Source organism: Macaca mulatta, chromosome 10, assembly GCF_049350105.2.
Source record: "Macaca mulatta isolate MMU2019108-1 chromosome 10, T2T-MMU8v2.0, whole genome shotgun sequence".
In the NCBI taxonomy this organism is placed as follows: Eukaryota; Metazoa; Chordata; class Mammalia; order Primates; family Cercopithecidae; genus Macaca; species Macaca mulatta.
The window spans coordinates 5786185-5809779 of record NC_133415.1 but is presented as its reverse complement, the minus strand read 5'-3'; the positions used below and the strand labels follow the sequence as shown (position 1 = coordinate 5809779).

General features: G+C 41.1%; 1 protein-coding gene across 1 annotated transcript in view; it reads left to right on the top strand.

Moving 5' to 3' along the window:
* ATXN10 (ataxin 10) overlaps positions 1–23595 on the top strand; it is a gene marked incomplete in the record, with an annotated part of 184556 nt that overhangs the window by 11461 nt on the left and 149500 nt on the right. Inside the window, 2 exon segments of the mRNA NM_001260745.1 lie at positions 16076–16267; positions 19330–19412. Coding sequence (NP_001247674.1) covers positions 16076–16267; positions 19330–19412 — 275 coding nt within the window.

Genomic DNA, 23595 nt, shown 5'->3' with positions numbered 1-23595 from the left:
GAAGCTAGAGATAGCGGGGATCTTTAAGGAGTGGTAGCAGAAGCCCATGTGAAAGAGAAAAGTGCCTAAATTAGGACATTGTCTGTGGGGATGAGTAGAATAAATACTGAGAGATATAAGGTTGAATGGACAGGACTCAAGGACCAATTGGATTGTTGGGGGGAGAATGAGGAAATGAGGATGCTTCCCAGATTTCATCTGAGTTCTGGGGCAGTGTCCTTCTTCCAGGCAGAGATTGGAGACCAGGAAAGGTGAACTGATGTGCAGGTCCTGGCATGGAAAGACACAGTTGTGTGGTGGGGCAGAGAACTCATGATCAGAGTTTATAAGGACAGGCTTCTGGTCCTGGTTCTGTCACTGTTTCTCTTTGTCTTTGGACAAATCATAAGGTTGTTGTGGGGCTGGGCCCAGACTTCCTGCTCTTCTGAGAGGATCCCTCCAGTTCTGATGCTCAGGGAGCCAGTGTTTGTCCTTGGAGGTCTCCTCTTGAGAGAGGGCATAGGGCTGTTGTCTAGTATGAACAGGAACACAGATGGACCCAGGGGAAGGATTGGCCAAGGTATTAGAAGGTGGACGAGACAAAAAGCCAAGCACAATGAGTCCTCAGTGTAGCAAATAGAAAACAGCAGACAAAAAGCAAAAACGGCGAGGAAGGTAATTAAGAGATTCTTCTCTTTTGGTGGAATACATTATTTCTCTAGGATTCCATTTTATATTTGAAGAATCACAGACATAATGTAGTTGGTGGTCCTTCTGAACTCTTCCATGCTACAAAACAAACTTCTGTCTTCGCTAGCTTGAGTAGTGGAAGTGTCATGCAGTAGAAAGAGCAGTGGCTTTGGAACCATGGAGACCTGGATATGAATCCTGGCTTAGTCTCTGTAGACTTCCTGTTTCTTGTCTTGGAAATGAGATGATGGCAGCCACTTTGAGGGATTATTTTGAGGATCTGTAATGTTGTATGTGTAGCATAGTGGTTTATGCATAGTAAATGCCAATTATTTAGGACCTGTTATTAAAATATAACAAGGTTATATGACCAAGAATCCATTTGTGTTGAATCTCCTGTCTTATCAAAACCAAAAATTGAAGCTATTTCAGGAAGTCAGTTCTAATTTTGGGGTTTCCAGAGAAAGGGATCTCAGGATCTCATTACGATTTTAGCAACCCGCAAGTGAAAAGAAATTCTTACATCCCATTGTGGTGATTTTAAATATATTCACAAATTCTTTGATACTCTGACCTTCTCAAGAGGAGGAGGTTAATTATTTTCTCCTTGAGTGTGGGCTGAACTTAGTGACTTGCTTGTGAAGAGTAGAATATGGCAGAAGTGACAGTGTGCGACTTCTCAGACTAGGTCATAAAAAGCGTCGTAGTTTCCGCTTTGCTAGCTCTTTCTTGGATCGCCCACTCTGACAAAGCCAGCTGCCGTGTCAGGAGGACACTCAAGCATCCCTGTGCAGAGAGCTGTGTGGTGAGGAGCTGAGGCCTCCTTCGAACAGCCATGTGATAAACCACCTTGGAAGCAGGTCCTCTGAGCTCCAGTCACATCCTCAACCAAGTGTGCAACCTTGTGAGGCACCCTAAGCTGCTCAGATCTGTGTGAGATCATAAATGTTGTTGGTTTAAAATGCTAAATTTTGGGCTAATTTGCTATATAGCAATACAGCATTAATACATAAGTCTAAATTCTCCATGGTCTGTATTACATGCCTTCTGTAACTTCTTAAAGTGTCTTGGTCACTAAAATTATTTAAACATATTGCTTATGGTCATATAATATCAATATTGAGATATTCCTCAGCTGTTTGTTCTCTGTGTAAGATAATTCTTTTTTCTTACGTTTGTTTTATACTTTTTGTTTAACGTAGATATCAGTGTATTTCACATTTGTTTAACAAGTGATTTATCTTGCTGTGAATCTTTGCAAGTCATGTTAAATTCTTTCTGAACAAGTAAGACAAATACATTTAAAATTCTATTTGAGTTGCTCCTTTAGTTATTTTTCTTTTTTTTTTCGAGACAGGGTCTCACTTTGTCATCCAGGCTGGAGTGCATTTTTTTTAGAGAAGGGGTCTCACTATGTTGCCTAGGCTGGTCTCGAACTCCTGGCCTCAAGTGATCCTCCTGCCTCGGCCTCCCAAAGTGTTGGGATTACAGGCATGAGCCACTGTGCCTGGCTAGTTGCCTTTATGATGCATCTCTGAGGCATCTCCAGACCCCACAAAGTGTAGAGCCAGGTGAGATGGGTTGTCATACTCCATCTGTGCTATTAATTTAAGTAGCCACTAGCTACATGTAGCTACTTAATTAATTGAAAATAAGTAAAATTAATGTTCATTTCCTTAGTTGCATTAGCCATATTTTTTAATTTTTAATTTTTTTTTTTTTTTTTGAGACAGAGTTTCGCTCTTGTTACCCAGGTTGGAGTGCAATGGCGCGATCTTGGCTCACTGCAATCTTCGCCTCCCGGGTTCCAGTGATTCACCTGCCTCAGCTTCCTGAGTAGCTGGGATTACAGGCATGTGCCACCACACATGGCTAATTTTGTGTTTTTAATAGAGACGGGGTTTCTCCATGTTGGTCAGGCTGGTCTGAAACTCCTGACCTCAGGCGATCCGCCTGCCTCGACCTCCCAAAGTGCTGGGATTACAGGCATGAGCCACCGTGCCTGGCTCCTTATTATTAGTTTTTTAGAGATAGAGTCTCACTCTGTTGCCCAAGCTGGAGTGCAGTGCCACGATCATAGTTCACTACATCCTCGACTTCCTGGGCTCAAGCAGTCCTCCTGCCTCCTTCCCCAGTAGCTGGGACTACAGGTGTACACCACCACGCCCAGCTAATTTTTTTTGTTTATTTTTTGTAGAGATGAGATCTCACCATGTTGCCTACGCTGGCGTTAGCCATATTTTAAGTGCTCAGTGGCCACATGTGATTGTGACAGCACAGATAGAGAATATTTCTATCATCACAGAAAGTTCTGGAAATAGTGCTCTTCTGTAATATGTTTTCTTATTAGAGAATAGTAGGGGGAGACTGTGTTCTGATTCTTGAGTATTCTTGAAATAATGGAACATTTGGATACTGCTTTCTATAAATTCATCTCATACTTAAACTGATAACCTCATTGGTCGTCCAGCTGATAAGCTTCTTTTTCTTTTTGCGACGGAGTCTTGCTCTGTCGCCCAGGCTGGAGTGCAGTGGCGCGATCTTGGCTCACCCCAAGCTCCACCTCCCAGGTTCACACCATTCTCCTACCTCAGCCTCCCAAGTAGCTGGGACTACAGGCACCCGCCACCACGCCCAGCGGGCTCTACTACTCTACTAAAAATTTTTTATATTTTTAGTAGAGACGGGGTTTCACTGTATTAGTCAGGATGGTCTCGATCTCCTGACCTCGTGATCCACCCGCCTCGGCCTCCCAAAGTGCTGGGATTACAGGTGTGAGCCACCACGCCCCGCCAAGCTTCTTGAATAGAGTGGGCACCTCACATTCACTGTATGCCTGGCATCTAGCATACAGTTGATAGTGGCAGACTCTTAACAGTTTCTTGTGGAGTTGCTGCTATTTCTGTAAGTTATTACTCATTGTGCTTGCTTGGTCTTTTTCTTAGTCATGTTGACAGTAATTTTTTTTTTTCAGCTTCTATCAGTATAGCTCATTTTTTTCTCTTTAATCTGCTTAGACAAAATGAGGTTTTTGTTGGTGTTTAATTTAAAAATTAATAAATTCAGGCCAAAAGGGCTTTAAAAAAAATGAAAAGGCAAGTCCTGGAGTTAGAGAAGTTTTTAAAATATATATGATAAAGAAGTTGTTTTAGAATGTATAAAGTACTCCTACAACTCAATAAAAAAGACTCCTACAACTCAATTTAAAAATTGGGCAAAAATTTTTTTTTTTTTTGAAAAAAGAAATATAAAGGCCAATAAGCTTATGATAAAGTGCTCCAAATCGTTAATCATTAGGGAAATGGCAGTTAAAACTGCAGTGAGGGACTACTGCACACCGTTTAGGATGGCTATTATCCAAAAAATGGAAAAGAGCAAGTATTGTTGAGGATGTGGGGAAATGGGAACCCTTGTGTGTTGCTAGTGGACATGTAAAATGGTGCTGCCACTATGGAAAATAGTGGGTCCTCAAAAAGCTAAACATGGAATATGACCAGACAGTTTTACTCTTAGGTATATGCCCAAAGAAAATGAAAAAGGACAAATATTGTATGATTCTGCATTTATGAAATACCTAGAAGAGACAAACTTGTAGAGACAGAAAGTAGATTAGAGGTTACTAGGATTTGGAGAGAGGGGAAATGGGGAGTTATTGCTTCATGTTGACAGAGTTTCTATTTGGGTGTTAAAAAAATTTTGGAAGTAGAGTTGATAGTTGTACAACATTGTGAATATAATTAAAGCCACTGAACTGTAGACTTAAAATGAACAAAATGGCAAATTTTATGTTTTATATATGTATTTTACCACAGTTAAAAAAATTAATAATGCAATGTACCAAAATCCGTTTAATTGTACACTTTAAGTGGGTGACTTGTGTGCCACGTGAACCCTATCTCAATAGTGCTGCTATGAACAAAAGCGTAAGAAGATACCTCTGCATCGCTATTACAATGAAAATGACTGACACTGAATTTTGGTGGACATGTGAAGTTATATATTTATGATTTTTAAAAAGTCACATTGTTTGGAGTGGAGGGGAGGTGTTTAAAATGTGAACTCCTCCTTCACTGCTATTTTTGTTTCATAATAAAATAGCCTTTTATGTATCTTTTTCCCTACTCGGTAGTGCCTTTCTTGAAGGGAGGGACTTTATGGTGTTTCTTAGCAGGGTGCCTGGCCCATTTTGGGTACCCTGTAAATATTGAACTGAACTAAACAGAGCAATGAAGAGCCAGTACCTTCAGTGAGCCAATCAGTAATTACTCAGATTACTAAAATGCTATTGATTAGTTTACCATGTAATTCATTCATTGAATCACACCACACATGATATATGTAAGATCTGTGCTTAGTGCTGCAGCTGCGATTGATATGATAAAATGAACTATGTGTAGCTTACTTTGAACTACTAACATAGGAGTAGCTCTAATGCTATTAAATTATTAAATTTAATAAATTTGTAATTTGTTAAAAATGTATATTTGTAATTTATATTTACAAAATAGATTTGTAAATTTGTAAATATAAATGCCTTAAGCCTTCATCCTTTGCTTATACACACTCCCTGTTTTCCCTCAAGGTTGAATTATCATTTCGCTTCCTTTTGAAACCTGTTTCTGACCTCCCCTGTATTCCCTTGGCACTCTGTGCTTACCTCTTTCAAAGAACTTCACATGGAGTGTTACAAACACTTAATTACCTACCAGTCTCACTAGAGTGAGAGCAGTCTGAGGGCAGGATTCTTATTTACCTCTATTTTCAGTACCAACTTTCAGACCTGCTACACAGTGAGCATTCAATACTATTTTTATTGTTTTCTTGAACACCTAATTTTCTTGAGCCATGAGAGAGAAAATGAGAACATAGAAGAAAGACTTTAATTAGGAGGGGACGGGAAAGGTTAACTATGACAGATGACAGATTTCAAGGGATAAAAAATGACTTGGTATTGTTACCTGCTTGTATAAATATGTTGACTAACCTTCATAAAGAAAGTGAATAGATGAAGCACTTTAGAGGTCAACATACCACAGAGGTAAAAAATAAACCTATCCGTCTGTGTATTTACATGCATGTGGGTTTTCCCCGGACATTACTGAACCTCCAGCCAGCAAGTGTCTTTAACTGCACCAAAACACACAAAAACCCAAAAAACAAAAACCCACACGAGTCATCAGCTTGGCTAAGGATGCCATATGGCGTTTTGACTCAACCATGATTCAACTCAACTTTGTTGAGAGAGAACATCAATTAAGTTACACTATAAAAAGCACATTTTAGAGTGTGATGGCAATTTCCTTTATTTTTACCTATGCCATGAGCTGGAATGCCACATGGAATTGTTTGGTAAGGTGTTCTGACTCAGTTTCAAAATACAGAAGTGGTCAGTGTGAGCCACGTCTTGCATTCAATTATCTTAAATGCATGAAGTAGACAGGAAAGAGTTTGAGCCGGCCAATCAAAATAAATAAGGTTAGGATTGTGACCACCAGTACCCTCAGAGCAGAGTTTCTCAGCTCTTTCATTCTTCCAGTCTTTTGTAGTGGTCACTGGACCCAAGGGCTTGGTCACTGGACTGTGGGCAATGACACTCAAAAGCAAAGGAATGGTGGGACTACCGCTAGGGCGCCCTGGGCCCTCTGATGGCCAGAAGCTTAGAGAAGTTATTAGAATTAACAAGATGATCTATAAGTGAGGGATGTTCTTTCATGAGAGCTGTTGAGGAGTTTGTGTACTGCTTAGAACAGTGCCTGGCACCTAACAGACACAGTTTAAGTGTTAGCATTATCGTTGTTGGTGTCATTGTCATCATCATCATCAATGAGAATATTACAAAACTATGAAAAGAGATTTAAAAAGACTTAAATGGTAAGATACACCATTGTATTACAGGAAACCTCAATAACAAAGACATCAATACTTCCTAAATTGACGTATGGATTCAATGCCATTCATAATAAAATTGCAGCAGGGTTTTTGCTAGAAATTCACAAACTGATTTTCTAAGTTATATGAGAAACTCCTAGGTTTTCTCTTACTCTCTGAACTCTCATCCCTTTAAGGAGTGCAGTGGTGCTATCACAGTGCCACCATGCCCCGCTAATTAAAAAAATTTTTTGTAAAGATTAGGTCTCACTATGTTTCCCAGGCTGGTCTTGAACTCCTGGGCTCAAGCGATCCTCCCCCTCAGCCTCCCATAGTGTTGGGATTACAGGTGTGAGCCACTGTGCCTGACACCCTTAAAGGTTTTTACTTGAATCCTTTTCTGACTCCCCAGTTCTTAAGATCCTTTTCTGTGCCCTCAGCAAAATTCTCTGTATCCTGAATTTCTGTGAACACCCATTCATCTTCTTGATCTAAATGAAATATGGCTCTGAGGACATGCCTTTCCCAGGGTTCTTGAAAGTGGGAGGCTGTTTTCTGTCCTGCACTCAGTGTAATGCTTGGTCAAAGGTACGGTAGTTCACCTTGATTGTCATTGCTGCTTTCAGACCTTTTTTCCTCCATAGACCACTCCAACTTTTAATCTCATGACATCAGGGTATCACTTATTCAATCACTTTTGTAGTTAAGAGACCTGTGGGTCAGTCTGCCTCATTCCTTGAAGAGTTTAGCCCTGGGTTCACTTTTCACTCTTACTTCTCCTGTCTTAAATCTCAGTTATTTCATTGTTTACATAGATTATTTTCATTATCCTGACCTCGAATTTCTTTGACTTTCAGTGAGCTTGACCTCCATTCCATCTCAGCCACACACTGCCATACCTTACTTAGACTTTATCCATAACTGTAGCTGCCTTCTCCCACAATCTCAAGAGTCCCAATCCCTGTTTTATCTTTTCTTTAGGGCCCCTGCTCCATCAAGTCTTTAACCTCACCAGGACCTACAATCTTTTGACCCTATTTCCTATTTACTACCCCTTTTGTTCTTCATTCCCCTTCTTAATGTTCACATTCCCATCTTGATCTGGCTTAGATCCATGGATGAGTAATAAGAGCATTTCTTTTTTTATGTACATCCTCAACTCCCCTGCCTCCTCTCTAAACTTTGTTATGTTTGCCTGGTAAAACTCCAGCTTTGGTCAAATCCAACTTGTGTCCTTTGTGCCAGCACCCAAATAGCTGAACACGGCTAGAGAAAAACGTACAGCCGTGCAGACTGCTCTCATTTTAACTTGCTGATGACTCACTAAGGTGGCCCGTAATGCTACCTGTCAGTCCCGATGTTTGCCCTGGTCCCTTGACTCCTGCTCCCCGAGTCAGGTATTTCATGCCCCACTCTCTTCAAACCTCTATCCCCTCATCCTCACTCTCAGCTATTTCTTGAAAAAGAGGAGCAACTAGCAGATAATTTCCAGGAACTCTCATCACCCTCTCTGCCCACCTACTTGTATCTGCCCATAACCTGCCTTTGCTTCTGTTCTGTGGATGAGGGTCTTGCTCTGAATATAAGCTCCCCTTAGGTTTGCACTAAATTCCATTGCCTTTTGCACATATTGCTCCAGCAGTCTTCTTCCCCCCACCGCCGTAGAAATAATCAATTTTACCCTTTCTATTGGATTGCACTCATCAGTTTATAGATCTGCTGTAACTTTTCCCATCCTAAGAAAAATCTTTCCCTCCATTTCCCTGAGTGATAATCCTTCCCGGATCTCAGAACTCAGTCCTCAGACCGCTTCTTTTTTCTGCCTATATTTACTCTCACAGTATTCTCACTCAATCTTGTGGCTTTAATAACTTCCGTTTGCTGGTGACTAACATTTTTCTTTAGCTGGACTTTTTTTTTTTTTTTTTTTTTTTTTTTTGAGATGGGGTCTTGCTCTGTCATCCAGGCTGGAATGCAGGGGCATGATCTGCAGCCTTGACCTCCCAGGCATAAGCAGTTCTCCCGTCCCAGCCTCTCTTGTAGCTGAGACTACAGGGATCCACCACCACACCTGGCTATTTTTTTAAATATTTTGTAGAGATAGGGTCTTACCATGTTGCCCAGTCTAGTCTTGAACTCCTGGGCTCAAGGGATCCTCCTGCCTTGGTCTCCCAAAGTGCTGGGATTACAGACATGAGCCACCACACCCAGTTTAGCTAGACTTCTCTCCTGAACCCTAGACTTGTTTATTCACCTGACTACTTCACATTCTACTTGTATTTCTCCTGATCCTCTCATCCACCAGATATCCTCAGAGTACTCTTCTTTGTTTCTGTAAACAATAAATACATCTTTCGGTTTATGTCTCAGGCTAAAGTTTTGGTGTCACCCTTCACTCCCCTTTTTTAGACACCCTCATAAGAATCCATCATCAAGTCCTATTGGCTCTATGTTTAAAATATCCAGAATTTGATTTCTATTTACTGTATCTGCTGCTTTCCCTCTGCTCCAAAAACAGCCTCCTAACTGGTCTCCTGCTGTCTTCTCTTTCTCCCTTTAAGAGTGATTCTTTACAAAGCAGCCAAAGAGATCCTTTTAACACGTAAGTCAGATGATGTCACCCCTCTGCTCAGAACTTTCCATGGGCCGGGCGCTGAGGCCAGGAGTTTGAGACCAGCCTGGCCAACATGGTGAAACCCCATCTCTATTAAAAATACAAAAATTAGGCCGGGCGCGGTGGCTCAAGCCTGTAATCCCAGCACTTTGGGAGGCCGAGACGGGCGGATCACGAGGTCAGGAGATCGAGACCATCCTGGCTAACACGGTGAAACCCCGTCTCTACCAAAAAATACAAAAAACTAGCCGGGCGAGGTGGCGGCGCCTGTAGTCCCAGCTACTCGGGAGGCTGAGGCAGGAGAATGGCGTGAACCCGGGAGGCGGAGCTTGCAGTGAGCCGGATCTCGGCCACTGCACTCCAGCCCGGGCGGCAGAGCGAGACTCCGTCTCAAAAAAAAAAAAAAAAAAAAATACAAAAATTTGCTGGGCATGGTGGCACATGCCTGTAATTCTACCTACTTGGGAGGCTGAGGCATGAGAATCGCTTTAACCTGGAAGGCAGGGGTTGCAGTGAGCTGAGATCCTGCCTCTGCACTCCAGCCTGGGCAACAGAGCAACTCTCAAAAACAAAACAAAACAAAGAACCTTCCATGGCTTCACATCAGGATCAAAGCCAGCGTCCTTCCATGGCCTACTGTGCCCGTGCAGGGTAGCTCCGTCTTCTCTCTCCGAGTCGCACTTCTCTTTCTTTTTCTCACTGGGGTTCATTGAAGCCAGCTCCGACTTCCCCGTGACGTGCTCTGTATGCCTTTGCCTCTAGTCCAAGCTCTTCTCCCAGGAAGATGCATAGTTGGCTCCCTCACCTTTTTTGGATCTGTGCTTAAATACTACTTTTAAAATAAGGTTTAAATAATGCTTATATGCAAAATCTCTCTCTAAGAATATAAAGACATTCTCTGTATATTTTCTTCCAAAGCCTTGCAATTTTGTCTTCCATATATTCCTAAATCCACCTGGAGTTACTTTTTGGGTAGTATAAGTAAGGATCCAATTCAGTTTTTTTTCCTTCGAGATTAACAGTTGTTACAATGCCTCTTCGAGCACAGTCCATCTTCCCCAGGTCTTTAATGCTGTTGGATGCCATTTACCAAGTTACCATGTATACACAGTTCTGCTCTTGGGCTGTCTATTCTATTCCAGTGGTTGATTTTCTGCCTCTGTGCTAATTTCACCTTTTCTTAGCCTCTGTTTCTTTTCTTTTCTTTTCTTTTCATGTTTTTTAGAGACAAGGTCTCGCTGTGTCACCCAGGCCAGAGTGCAGTGTTGTGATCATAGCTCACTACAGCCTTGAACTCCTGGGTTCAAGCAGTCCTGCCTCAGGCTCCTGAGTAGCTGGGACTACGAGGCACAGACCATCAAGCCCAGCTAATTAAAACAAAGTGGTTGTTTTTTTTTTTTTTTGTAGATATAGGGTTTGCTATGTTAGCCAGGTTCTTGAACTCCTGGCTTCTGCCTCTCAAAGCACTGGAATTATAGGCATGAACCACTGTGCCTGGCCTTCTTAGTTCCTTTCATTTAGCACAGTGCATTTGTTCTGATGAAAGATGAATTTTGAATGTGATGAGGACAGTGGGAAAGAGGAAGTGTGTGGGTTTTGAGGAGTGGGGAGAGGACTGGTATGTTTGGAGCCCTTTAAAGCAGGGATTGCCAAACCATGGCCAGATCTGGCCCACTACCTGTTTGTTTTATGACCCATGAGTTTAGAATGGTTTTTTACATTTTTAAATGGTTGGGGAGATAATAAAATTTCACGACACGTGAAAATTATATGAATTTAAAATTTTAGTTTCCACAAACAGAGTTTCATTAGACCCCAGCCATGTTCACTTGTTCAGGTGTTTCCCGTGGCTGTGTTTGTGCACTGGGGGAGTTGAGAGTGTGACAGAGGCTGTTTGGCCATCAGAACTGGAAATACTCACTTTCTGACCCTTTACAGAAGAAGTTTGTGACCCTGAAAAATGGATTGGTCTGAACTGTCAGGACAGCTTCAGAATCCTGAATGTGACAGAAGAGGAGAGAAGAGTATAAAAAGAAGTTTGAGTTCTGCACAGATTTCAAAATTTTACCCTAGGCTGTTTGTGGCAGGAGATACAAATGTTTTTATTTTCTGTTTTCGTTCAATCCTGCCCAGTCAAATCAGCAAGATTTATGGTTTTAAATAACAACCAGTGGTTGTTATTTTAATCTCTGAACTTGTGAGTATTTTAATAGTTTTTCTCACTGGCAGTTGTTAAACTACTCTAAACCACATATGCCAGTTTTTAAGTAAATCTAAGGTATTAGAATAAATCTTTTAACAAGTATGAAGGTCTTAGTTGTAGCATTACAATCACTAGCATGTAGCTTTTTTTTTCAGTTGGAGGCCCCACCTGATGATTTAACTGTAAAATGTGAGTACATACAGTATATTAGACCTATCTAACCTGTTACATATAATCACAGGTAGTTTTCTTTAATTTTACTCAAACAGGACTTGCCAAGATTAAACCCTACAGATCTGTTCAAACTTGAAGGAAATGAAATTCTACCTTTTGTATAATTCTAAGGATTTTTTTGGTTCTGTACTGTAACATTTCATTTATACATTGTCTTCAGGGTATGCATTCCTTTCTAATAGGAATGTCTAATGGTTGAATTTTAATTGTTCTTGTAAGTACTTTCTGCTTTCTGTGAATGAAGTAGTTAAGCTTTTTAAAGTCTCTGTATTTTTTGTTAGTTTGGTTAAAGCAGAAATGACAGCAGTTATTAATAATGTTTGTAATATTGGAGTGATCTTTACTATTTCAGTGTCGTTAATCATTACACGTATTTAGCTGCATTGTCTTGACAGTGAACATAGATTTTGCAGACGAGAGTACACTGTGACTACTCTGGATCTGTAATGCCAAATAGTTTTCTTTCAAGGCTGTAGAGAAGGTAAAGATGTATAGAAGAGTTAAATGCTTTCATAATATTTACTGTTATTGAATAAAAGCCTCTTTGTTGATGTATTGTATAAAAATATGGTGAATAGAAGCTATAGCTATTTATTGTATGACTCTAGAGGAAGAGTTTTACTGCCACCTTTTATAAAAGGAAACAGACATCTAAAACATGTTATTTGCTCTTAAGAAATTTAAACTACAGTTAATTGGGTTACAACTCCTCTGAGACCCGCAAGCTTATTCACTGTATCATTTAATGGGAAAGGAGAAATTCGATGTTTGCTTAATAGCAATCATAAAGTATCTACATGATATTCACATCTTAAAATCTGACAAGTTTTTAAGTTTTTGAGTTGAGATTATATGGATTTCTTAATGGGAAAGGGAGGGGTGAGCTGATGCCTCAGTTTCCCCTTCTTTCAGTTGCTGACTCAAAGAGCACTGATGTCACTGCCTGTATCAGGCCTGATGTCTAGCTCTGAGCACAAGCTCTGTAAGTGCTTGGATTACATAGCAAGGCTGTGATGCAGTCAGGGGCCACTTTTGAGTGTGTGAACAGTCTCATCACTGTTTAAAACTTGAACAAATTCAGTTAGTGAGTGCCAATTCTGGGCCCTAGAGATATAGAAAAGAATAAAATAGTCTCTATTTTTCAAGGACTTAACAGTCTAACTGGGGAGATAGGATGAGTAAATATTATTGGATGGGGACAAGTTATTCCAGTCTTATGAACAGAGCTCCAGGGCGACATAGAGGGAGCCTGTTTGTCTGGAAAAGTGGAGGAGTTTCACCAGGTCTGTGAGTTTTCCAAAGGTTTAAAAGGAGACTCAGGCTGGGCGCGGTGGCTCACGCCTGTAATCCCAGCACTTTGGGAGGCCGAGGTGGGCGGATCACGAGGTCAGGAGATTCAGACCAGCCTGGCCAACATGGTGAAACTCTGTCTCTACTAAAATATAAAAAAATTAGCCGGGCGTGGTGGCATGCACTTGTAGTCCCAGCTACTTGGGAGGCTGAGGCAGAATAATCGCTTGAACCCGGGAGGTGGAGGTTGCAGTGAGCTGAGATCACGCCACTGCACTCCAGCCTGGGCAACAGAGCAAGACTCCATCTCAAAAAAAAAAAAAAAGGAGATGCAAATTTCTCCCAGGCAGAGGACTGGGAGATTTGGAGAGGACTTTCTTCTGGTGGTGGGATATGTTTGAGCAAAGACAGAAGATTGGCGAAATCGGGAGTTTTTAGGAATCCATGGTGTACAACCTGGGGAGAGCATATGACAGTGATCACAGCCCCACATTATTTTTTCTTTATACCGCAAACGCGAATTATTGTATGCCAAATAGATGCTGTCATGATTACTCTTTAGTCGCTATTAATAGTTATTTGGATTTCAGGAATCTTTTGGTTGGCCTTAGCTCAGTTAAATGCTTTTCATTTCGTTAAAATTATTATAAATGCATGGTGCATATATAACAAATTAACATGTAGCATTGGGAATTATTGACAACATAGTTTATGACTTAATATTTATTTTGTGGTCGGGATATCATTTTTCACATTTTAAGAATATTGCTTTTCTTCTGTCTTGTTTAGTCTGTACCATAGTTTGATTCCAAAGCTTTTGCTGTGCTAGATACTGATTTTGAGTAAAACAGATGTTAAGATTGCAAGGAATGACTTCAGGGAAGATCATTCACGGGGGAAAGATAGTTCCCATGTGAGAGGCAGACAGCAAAGGATCAGGTGAAAGAAATAATTCTCGCTGCTTTCTTGCAGCTGTAAATACACATACTTAGTCATCTTAGTAGGAAAAGAGAGGCGTCATTGAAGCTTATTCAAGTTGCAGTGCTCTACTTTTATTTGACTGTAATATTAAATAATAAATGGCTTCAAAACTTCATGCAGATGGGGCAGATAGAGGTGATTAGATTTGTTCTTTGTCCTAGAAATTGTGATCAGCCTTAGCATTCTTCATAGTGTTTTAAACTGCTGGGTATTTTCTTAGCTTATTAGTGTCTACAATATATTTGGTACTCCTTAAAGTTACCTTAAGAGTGTTAGTGAATCGGCTGGGTGTGGTGGCTCACACCTGTAACCCCAGCACTTTGGGAGGCCGAGGTAGGCAGATCACGAGATCAGGAGTTCGAGACCAGCCTGGTCAATATGGTGAAACCCTGTCTCTACTAAAAATACAAAAATTAGCTGGGTGTGGTGGCGTGTGCCTATAGTCCCAGCTACTCGGCAGGCTGAGGCAGAAGAATCACTTGAACCCGGGAGGCGGAGGTTGCAGTGAGCTGAGATTGTGCCAGTGCAACTCCAGCCTGGGCGACAGAGCAAAACTCCGTCTCAAAAACAAACAAATATTGTTAGTGAATATTCTTCTTATGGCAATGTTGTCACTAAAAATGGCTTATATACTTGTTTCATACAGTTTATTGAGGCAGGATTAGTGCTGTACCCTTGAATTTTCATTTTTTAATTTGGTCACTCAGTTGCCGAGACACTGAGTCAGAGTTTCATTATCTACACTCAGAGGGTTGACTGGGGGAGACATAGACAAATTATTTTATGTGCAGTTTCCCAGTTTTTAATTAGTTTATACTCTGCCTCTTTCCAAAACCAAATTTGAGATGCCTTAAAAAATAAATATGAGAAAAAGATCAGGGGGGAAATTACGGAGAGTGGAAAAGCCAGATAGAAAAAATAAGGATTCATATTGTTTGGGTCATAAATTTGACTCCAGACTTAAGAAAGGCCCCAACAGAGAGAAACCATAATAAATAATGTGAGTTCTATTGTCTGTTCGTAAGATAAAAACACACATCGCTTGGTGTATAAGAAGCCGTGGTACTGAAGTTCAAGGAGAGAAGTGTTTCCTGTGGCCCCAGGAAAGGGGCCTCCATAGGTGTCTTCTGCAGCAACTGAGCAGCTCCATAACCTGGGCAGCTCAGTGTCTGGAGTTCTGAATGAACATGTGGCTCCTTGCTGGTCTGGCTCAATCCAAGGGTGAAAAGTAGGGCACTGTGAATCTACAGTGAGAGCAAAAGGAGAAAATTCATATGGTCTGAATCATTTGGCATTTATAGAATCTCTTAAATTGTTCAATGTGGCAACTTTACTTCTAACATTAAAAGAGATTTGCTGTTTCTTTAGGGGATTTATGGAATGAGGAAGTTGGCTTGCATTTAGGTGCCATGTTGCACAAAAAATTCTTATCTTCAGAGCTCTGGAATGATAGCCAGTGCAGGCAGTACTCCTGGCATGAGAAGCACGCAGAGACTGAGATGCCCAGAGGGAACAGCCACAGGTTCATCTTTCTCCCTGGGCATACATTCTTGGTGGAAGAACGGGCACACTTTATATTCTCCCTCCCTCCTTTCTCTCCCATCTATGTAGTTGACTGTGTAGAAGTTTGGTGTGTATGTTGTCAGCCTCACTGTGTCTACAGAGTAGATAGTATCCTTGTCCTACAGGAATATTGTTTCTTATAACTGAACTTGGGTACATATTGGGTGACAGAGGACCGGACTATATTCTCTGTCTGGAACATTAAATAAAGATACTGTGTTCTTCTGATTAAGGGCAAATCCATAAGCATGAATAGTCCCTGGAACTGGGATTTGGGTTGTCATGGGTAATGGAAGTCCTTAGGCCAGAGTGCTTCCGTTGGCTTTGTGGTTCTGCCAGTTTTTGGCTGAATGATTTGGGCAAGTTACCATCTCTACTTCACTTACCTTATCTGTACCTGGAGAGGACAGTGTTGGCTTCATAAGGCTATTGCAAAGACTGAGATAATACATGAAAAGGGACAAGAACAGTGTCTGCTGCATAGTAAGTGCTCAACATGTGTAGATCTTTTATTTGGTGTTGTAAATTAAGGAGCTAGAACAGATAAGCCTAGCCTACCTCCCCACAATGGTAGATAAAAACAGTTTTCTGAACAGGACATTTGGAAATCATAATCTTTTTTTCTGGTTTGTGATAATTTTATCCTTTTTCAGAGAAACAGCACCCAGGACTATCTTCCAAAGAGTTCTGGATATCCTGAAGAAATCCTCTCATGCCGTTGAGCTTGCCTGCAGAGATCCATCCCAAGTGGAAAACCTGGCTTCCAGTCTGCAGTTAATAACAGAATGCTTCAGGTGTCTTCGCAATGCTTGCATAGAGTGTTCTGTGAACCAGAATTCAATCAGGTAGTTACACACGTACCTTGGATTCTGTTTCTTTGTCTATGTGCATGCTGGTTCTGTCATTTGGTTTATCTGTTAGAAGTTGTTTGGGGCTGGGCGAGGTGGCTCATGCCTGTAATCCCAGCAATTTCGGAGGCTGAGGCAGGAGGATTGCTTGAGTCCAGGAGTTCAAGACCAGCCTGGGCAACATGGCGAGGCCCTGTCTCTACAAATAAATACAAAAAGTTAGCTGGACGTGATGGTGAGCACCTGTAATCCCAGCTACTCAGGAGGCTGAGGTGGGAGGATTGCTTGGGCCGGGGAGAGGCAGAGGTTGCAGTAAGCTGAGATGATGCCGTTGCTCCAGACTGGGCCACGTTGTGAGACCCTGTCTCAGGAAAAAAAAAAAATTGGCATGGTAGTATCACCCACTTTTACTGCAGGATTGCCCTTTACATCTGCGGGGAGAGGCCCTCTACAGGCCTTGCCATTGGAGTCTCTCTGACTAGTGTATAAAATAATAGAATGTGTTTAACATCAGGGGTTAGATTTCTTGTTGGTTTTTATCACATGTTTTGAGGTATTTGGTTCTTCATAGTGTTTTGAAGCTGATTTTGAGTCTTTGTTCCTAGATTTTACCTGCATAAGTTTATATGTAGTTCTTGACCTCAGGTTGTAAATGTTTTAATTACTTTTAATTATGTTACTTTTGTGTTTGAACAAGAAGCATATTTTGTAAATTTACAAGATGACCTGTCTTTCCTAAAGATCGTGTGAAGTTCCAAGCTCTGTTTCCACCTATTTTATGATGTGCACATTTTTAAAAGTAGTTAAAACATGAGCAGGTGAGCTGTCCAGTGCTCTTTGCTTTTACATGTTACTGTCTCCTCCCGGAACCCAGCATCTTTCTTCTTTGATTTTGTGGAACTTGCTTTTTATTAAAAATTTTTACTTGAAGTCGGAAGCCACAAACAGGATGCTCACTTTCTTTCCTGGACTTGGATGTAGACAGAGCCTCCAGGCTTCCCTGTCACCGCTGTGACGGGTGAGCTTGGGCTGGTCCAGAAGCCATTTGAGGGACTCCCTTCGGTTAGACACATATACCCGAGGCTTTGATATGATTAATGAGATTTTTAAGATCAAAAGAGAGAGGGTAAAAAGTAAGTCGTGTAACTTCAATACTAAACCAAACCTGCCATCCATTTGCAGATAAATGGATAGAAACAATAATAATCTTGATAATAACAGTCAGCATTCTAAAACGTAACTAGTTATATGCTAGAAGCATCTGGCCAGAAGGCTAGTTTCTTTTGTCCTTTTCCAGTTAGGAGGTGCTCTAGTGTGATGGGGAAGGAAAGGAGAGCCTTAGAACTGACTTTTGACTGTGGCTGGCAGATACACTTTGTGCTTGGCTAACCTGGTGGGGAAAGGAGTGAGCATTTGTTGAGCCTGCCTTCGGCGTTGGGCTTTGTCCCAAGTGCTTTGCTTGTAGTATCTTCTTTAATTCTTAGAACAAACTCAAGAAATTTTTCCATTTTTACAAAAGAAGAAACTGTAACTTGGAGAGGTTAAATAACTTGTCTGAGAGTCACTCGTTAAGTAAGAGAGGCTGGGAACATTCTCTCCATATCTAGACATCTGACTGTAAAGCTTAAGCTCAAAAGCAGTCTGCCCTTACACTCAAAAGCAGTTTGGGCCGGGCGCAGTGGCTCATGCCTGTAATCCCAGCACTTTGGGAGGCTGAGGTGGGCAGATCACCTGAAGTCAGGAGTTCGAGACCAGCCTGGCCAGCATGGTGAAACTCCGTCTCTACTAAAAATAAAAAATTAGCTGGGTGTGGTGGCACACATCTGTAGTCCCAGCTACTCTGGAGGCTGAGGCAGGAGAATTGCTTGAACCAGGAAAGTGGAGGTTGCAGTGAGCCAAGATTGTACCACTGCACTTTAGCCTGGGCAACAGAGTGAGACTCTGTTTCAAAAAAAAAAAAAAAAATGCAGTCTACCCTTGCTGTCCTGAGCCTTACACACTGGTCCTGTTGTGGCTGACTGCTCTGTCCTGACCCTGGACAGGTGACTTGGTCTTCCTGAGTATCAGTTTTCTCCTCTGTAAAACTGGGTAAGCAATGTCTTCCAGACAGGCTGGTTATGGGGTGTAAATGAGATTACTTATGTAAATGCCTAATGCAGATTGCATGCTCAGTAAACTTTAAATGTTTCTTCCTCTGCCTCAGGAACGAATGTACAAGTTTATGTTAATACTTTCTTTCAAAGCAGTCAATTTTTATTTTCTTTTTTGAGTAATATATGCAAACTATAAAAATTCAAACATTACAAAAATAAATACTATGACAAGTAAGTTATCGGTGGTCTTTTGGTAGGGCCAGCAAAGCAAGGGCTGTGCTGTTTGTGATAAGATCTTTTTATTGCATGCAACTTATGGTTGGGCTGAAATGAAAAGGAACATTTAAGGGTGTTAATTTTTCTGCCTCTTCCCTTCTCCGATTGTGTTATTATTCACTGTTGATTTTTAAAGGAAAATTTCAACCATTTAGGGCAGCAATTTTCAGAAAAGAATTTTCTAGTTAGAAATACAATAAAGATTCTAGTAAAGACTGTGGCCAAGCTTAACTAAGGCCAGTATTTCTGAGCCAGTCAAGATGCAGATTGCAACTAGTACATATTTTTCTGATGTTTTATTTTAAGTCGCTAAAGAAAGAGTTAATTAAAAGGTGTGATGCTATTAAGGCCTAGATCTTTTTACATCTTTTGCACTTTGCGTGGACTGGGACTGCTTTTGCCAAGAATGCATGGCATGGGGTATAATACAATAAAGCAAAGAATCTGAGTCATGGGAAACTTCAGGAAGTGCTCAAAGAAAACTGTTGAAAGCAGTTGGCTCTGCATATAAATATAACCCCTACTGCTAGGGTTGCTATACTTTTCCTGTTAAGAGCCAGATAATAAATTTAGGTTTTGTAATCTCTGTCAGATTTCTCAGCTCTCCCATTATAGTGCAGAAACAGCCATAGACAATATATGAATGAATGAACATGTCTAATTTTGTCTTTTTTTAAAAACCGGATACAGGAACTTGGATACGATTGGTGTTGCTGTTGATTTGATTCTTCTGTTTCGTGAACTGCGAGTGGAACAGGAAGCTCTGTTGACAGGTAGCGTGCAATATAATTCATGGGTTATTTATATCTTTATAAAGGGTTCAAAACCAGTACTTTGAGTATTAACATCATTCATTGAAACGCATGTTCTGTATTTCATGAGATAGGGAAACTTTAATAGTGAAATATTAAATAATTATAAAATTGTAGCAACTTCCCTTCCTGAATGGCTGAATTTTGTTCCTTTCACATTTGTATGTTGAAGTCTGTCTGTTCCAGTTGCTATAACAAAATGCCTTAGGCTGGGTAGTTTATAAACAACAGAAATGTATTGCTTACAGTTCTGGAGGCTGGAAAGTCCAAGATTAAGCAGACTGGGTATTTTGCGAGGGCTGCTCTTGTCCTCGTAGATGGTGCCTCTTGCTTTGTTCTCCTATGGTGGAAGGTGGAAGGCAGAAGGCGCAAACAAGCTCCCTGGGCCCCTTTTATAAGGGCACTAATCCCATTCACGAGGGCTCCACCATCATGACCTGGTCACTTCCCAAAGGCTCCATCTTATACTGGCATGTTGGGGATTAGATTTCAGCATAGGAATTTTGGAGGGGCACAGATATTCAGATCACAGCATGGTCCTAACCCCCAGTACCCAGAATGTGACTGAATTTGGAGATAGGATCTTTAAAGAGGTAATTAAGGTAGTTAAGGTCAAATGGGGGTATATGACTGGTGTCCTCATAGGAAGAGGAAATTAGGACATGGCCATGCACAGAGTAAAGACCATGTGAAGACACAGGGAGAAGATGACCATCTACAGGCCAAGGAGAGAGACCTCAGAAGATATCAGCCCTGTTGACACACCTCTAACCACAGAACTGTGTAAAAATAAATGTCTGTTGTTTAAGCCGCCCAGTCTGTGGTAAGACTAATAGACCATCTTTTAATATTTATGAACGTGACAGGCCCTGGTCTAGTTTTGGGTGTGATTCAAACAGTGACAAAAACAGACAAAAAAATCTCTGCCCTTAGAGAGCTCACATTCCATTGAGGGGAGCCACATGTTAAGTGTCTAAGCCAAATGTCTAGTGTGATGAAAATGGAACTTAGCTCTGATTGTTAATGGTTGTTGACGTGGGATTAAGAGAAACACCAAGCTTCTTTCGACTCATTAGTAGAATGGTTTTGGTCTTTGTTTTTCTAGCATCAACACCTTTCCATTGGACAGTGGTTATTATCTTAACATAATGTTAAAAAAAACATAGATTTTTAATATATGATCTCTTTGTCCCAGGAATTGAAATACTTTATGGGTAAACCTAAATTATTTGATAAGAAAATCTTAATGTAGGCTGGGTGCTGTAGCTTATGCCTGTAATCCTAGCACTTGGAGATGCCGAGGTGGACAGATTGCTTGAGCTCAGGGGTTCAAGACCAGCCTGGGCAACATGGTGAAACCCCATTTCTAAAAAAATACAAAGACTGGGTGCAATGGCTCATGCCTGTAATCCCAGCACTTTGGGAGGCTGAGGTGGGCGGATCACTTGAGGTCAGGAGTTCAAGACCAGCCTGGCCAACATGGTGAAACCCCATCTCTACTAAAAATACAAAAATTATCTGGGCGTGATGGAGCATACTTGTAATCCCAGCTACTTGGGAGGCTGAGGCAGGAGAATCGCTTGAACCCAGGAGGTGGAGGTTGCAGTGAGCCGAGATCATGCCATTGCACTCCAGCCTGGGTGACAAGAGCAAAATTCTGTCTCAAAAAAAAAAAAAGAAAAAAAGAAAAAATAATTGGGCATGGTGGCACACACCTATAGTCCCAGCTACTTGGAGGCTGAGGTAGGAAGATCGCTTGAGCCTCGGAGGTGGAAGTTGTAGTGAGCTGAGATCATGCCACTGCACTTCCAGCCTGGGTGACAGAGCAAGACCCTGTCTCAAAAACAGAAAAACAAAAAAACAAAAAAAAACACCCTAGAAAATTTTAATGTAAATTTCCAGGTGGATAAGTTAGATGTGCTAGATTATAGGTTAAATTTCATTGTTGTTGTAATAATGTCTTTACCTTATAATTCAATGGCTATCCTTTAAATGAGAAATCTCCAGTTGCATTTAAAATATAATTTGATTTACAAAAATTGTTTTATATACAGCTTTAATGCCTGTACTTCGCATATAACATGAGGCATTTTTTTTTTTTTTTTTTTTTTTTGAGACGGAGTCTTAACTCTCTTGCCCAGGCTGGAATGCAGTGGTGCAATATTGGCTCACTGCAACTGCCGCTTTCCCCCGGGGTTCAAGCGATTCTCCTGCCTTAGCCACCTGAGTAGCTGAGATTACAGGCACCTGCCACAGTGCCCGGGTAATTTTTTGTGTTTTTTTAGTAGAGATGGGGTTTCGCCATTTTGGCCAGGCTGGTCTTGAACTCCTGACCATGTAATCCACACGCCTCGGCCTCCTAAAGTGCTGAGATTACAGGTGTGAACTATCGCACCTGGCCACATGAGGCATATTTCTATTGATGTTAATATGTGTGCTTCTCTTGGTAGATAGACAAGAACTAGAGGTGACGGTCTTATTTCACAGGTGAAATAGGCTAAATTAGCATGTTAGAGCCACTGCCTGGCTTGGTTTAATTTCTGTGATTTCCTAGTGTTTTCATTTTAAACTCAATTTGCTAAAAATTCTTAGATCTTGCTATTTGATTTTGAACTATTCCTTTAGGAAATGGTAATTAAAAATTAATTACTTTCTTTGAGAATTTACACACAAAGTGCATTGCCACGTTTTTTTGAGCATTAGTAGTTTCTAAAATAGTCTCAAGAAATTGAAAGGATGTAGGATTTAGTTGTGAAATGTTTTTACGATATTGTATATTTAAAGATACTTCTGTAGCTCCATTTTATAATAAAATGGGAGCATCAGTACTCAAAATTAGGGAATTATAAATTAGCAGTAAAGTCCGTGTTTCACTGTGTCACTTGGGAAGGCAGCTGTTTTGAGGTCTCTATGTGGTATAGTAATTGAGAAAGAGAGTTCAGAATGTACTGTGTTTCACAATTGACAATCCTGATGGGGCGGGCAGTGTGGCGCTCCAGAGCTGCAGTGCTGTGGTGGGCAGAAGGAGGTTTCTCTTTTAATGATATACCCTAAATAAAGAAGCAAAGGGGAAGTGCCGTACAAATGCTGTGATTAAATAACTATTAGAGTGGAGCCAGCCCCTCCACCATGTGCTGGATTTCATCGCCACTTGCCCACGCAGAAGCTTTTCTCCTGAAATTATCCCCTTGCTCTCAGGCAGCCTCTGTTTTTTTCCTCTTTACTCCATCATTTTCATCAGCATATAATATGCTCTCCCATTTTTCATTTAAAAAATCTTCGACTCCATGTCCCCCTCAGTCCAGTATCTCGTTTTTCTGCTGTATCCCAAATGTGCCATAAAAGATGTGTTTAGTTTTTACAATATATGGTAAAAGATTATTTCATTCTTCACAAGATTTTCACTGAAGCAGGTAGATGCCCTAAGAAAAAATTTAACGGAGAAGATACCTGAAACTACTTTTTTTTTTTTTTTTGAGACGGAGTCGTGCTCTGTCACCCAGGCTGGAGTGCGGTGGCGCAATCTCGGCTCACTGCAAGCTCTGCCTCCCAGGTTCACGCCATTCTCCTGCCTCAGCCTCCTGAGTAGCTGGGACTACAGGCGCCCGCCACCATGCCCTGTTAAATTTTTGTAATTTTAGTAGAGACGGGGTTTCACCGTGTTATCCAGGATGGTCTCGATGTCCTGACCTCGTGATCCACCCGCCTTGGCCTCCCAAAGTGCTGGGATTGCAGACATGAGCCACCGCGCCCGGCCACCTGAAACTACTTTTATGAACCAGTTTGTCATTGAGGAGTAAACTGGTTATTTGGTTATTAGCTTGGCTATTTACTCGTATTCCTAGTCTGAGAGGGTAGATTCTCAAAGACCTATTACCTGTTAGCTGTATTAAGAGTTGTTCTTAATTTAGGTAGTTGCATTTATATGAGTTTAATTATTTTTTATTGATCTGAGATTCACATATTGTTAACCATTTTAAAGTGAACAATCGAGTGGCATTTAGTACATTGACAGTATTGTGCAACTACCATCTCTACCTAATTAAATTGTTTTTGTTTTTGAGATGGAGTTTCGCTCTTGTTGCCCATGCTGGAGTGCAATGGCACAATCTCGCCTCACTGCAGTCTCCGCCTCCCAGCTTCA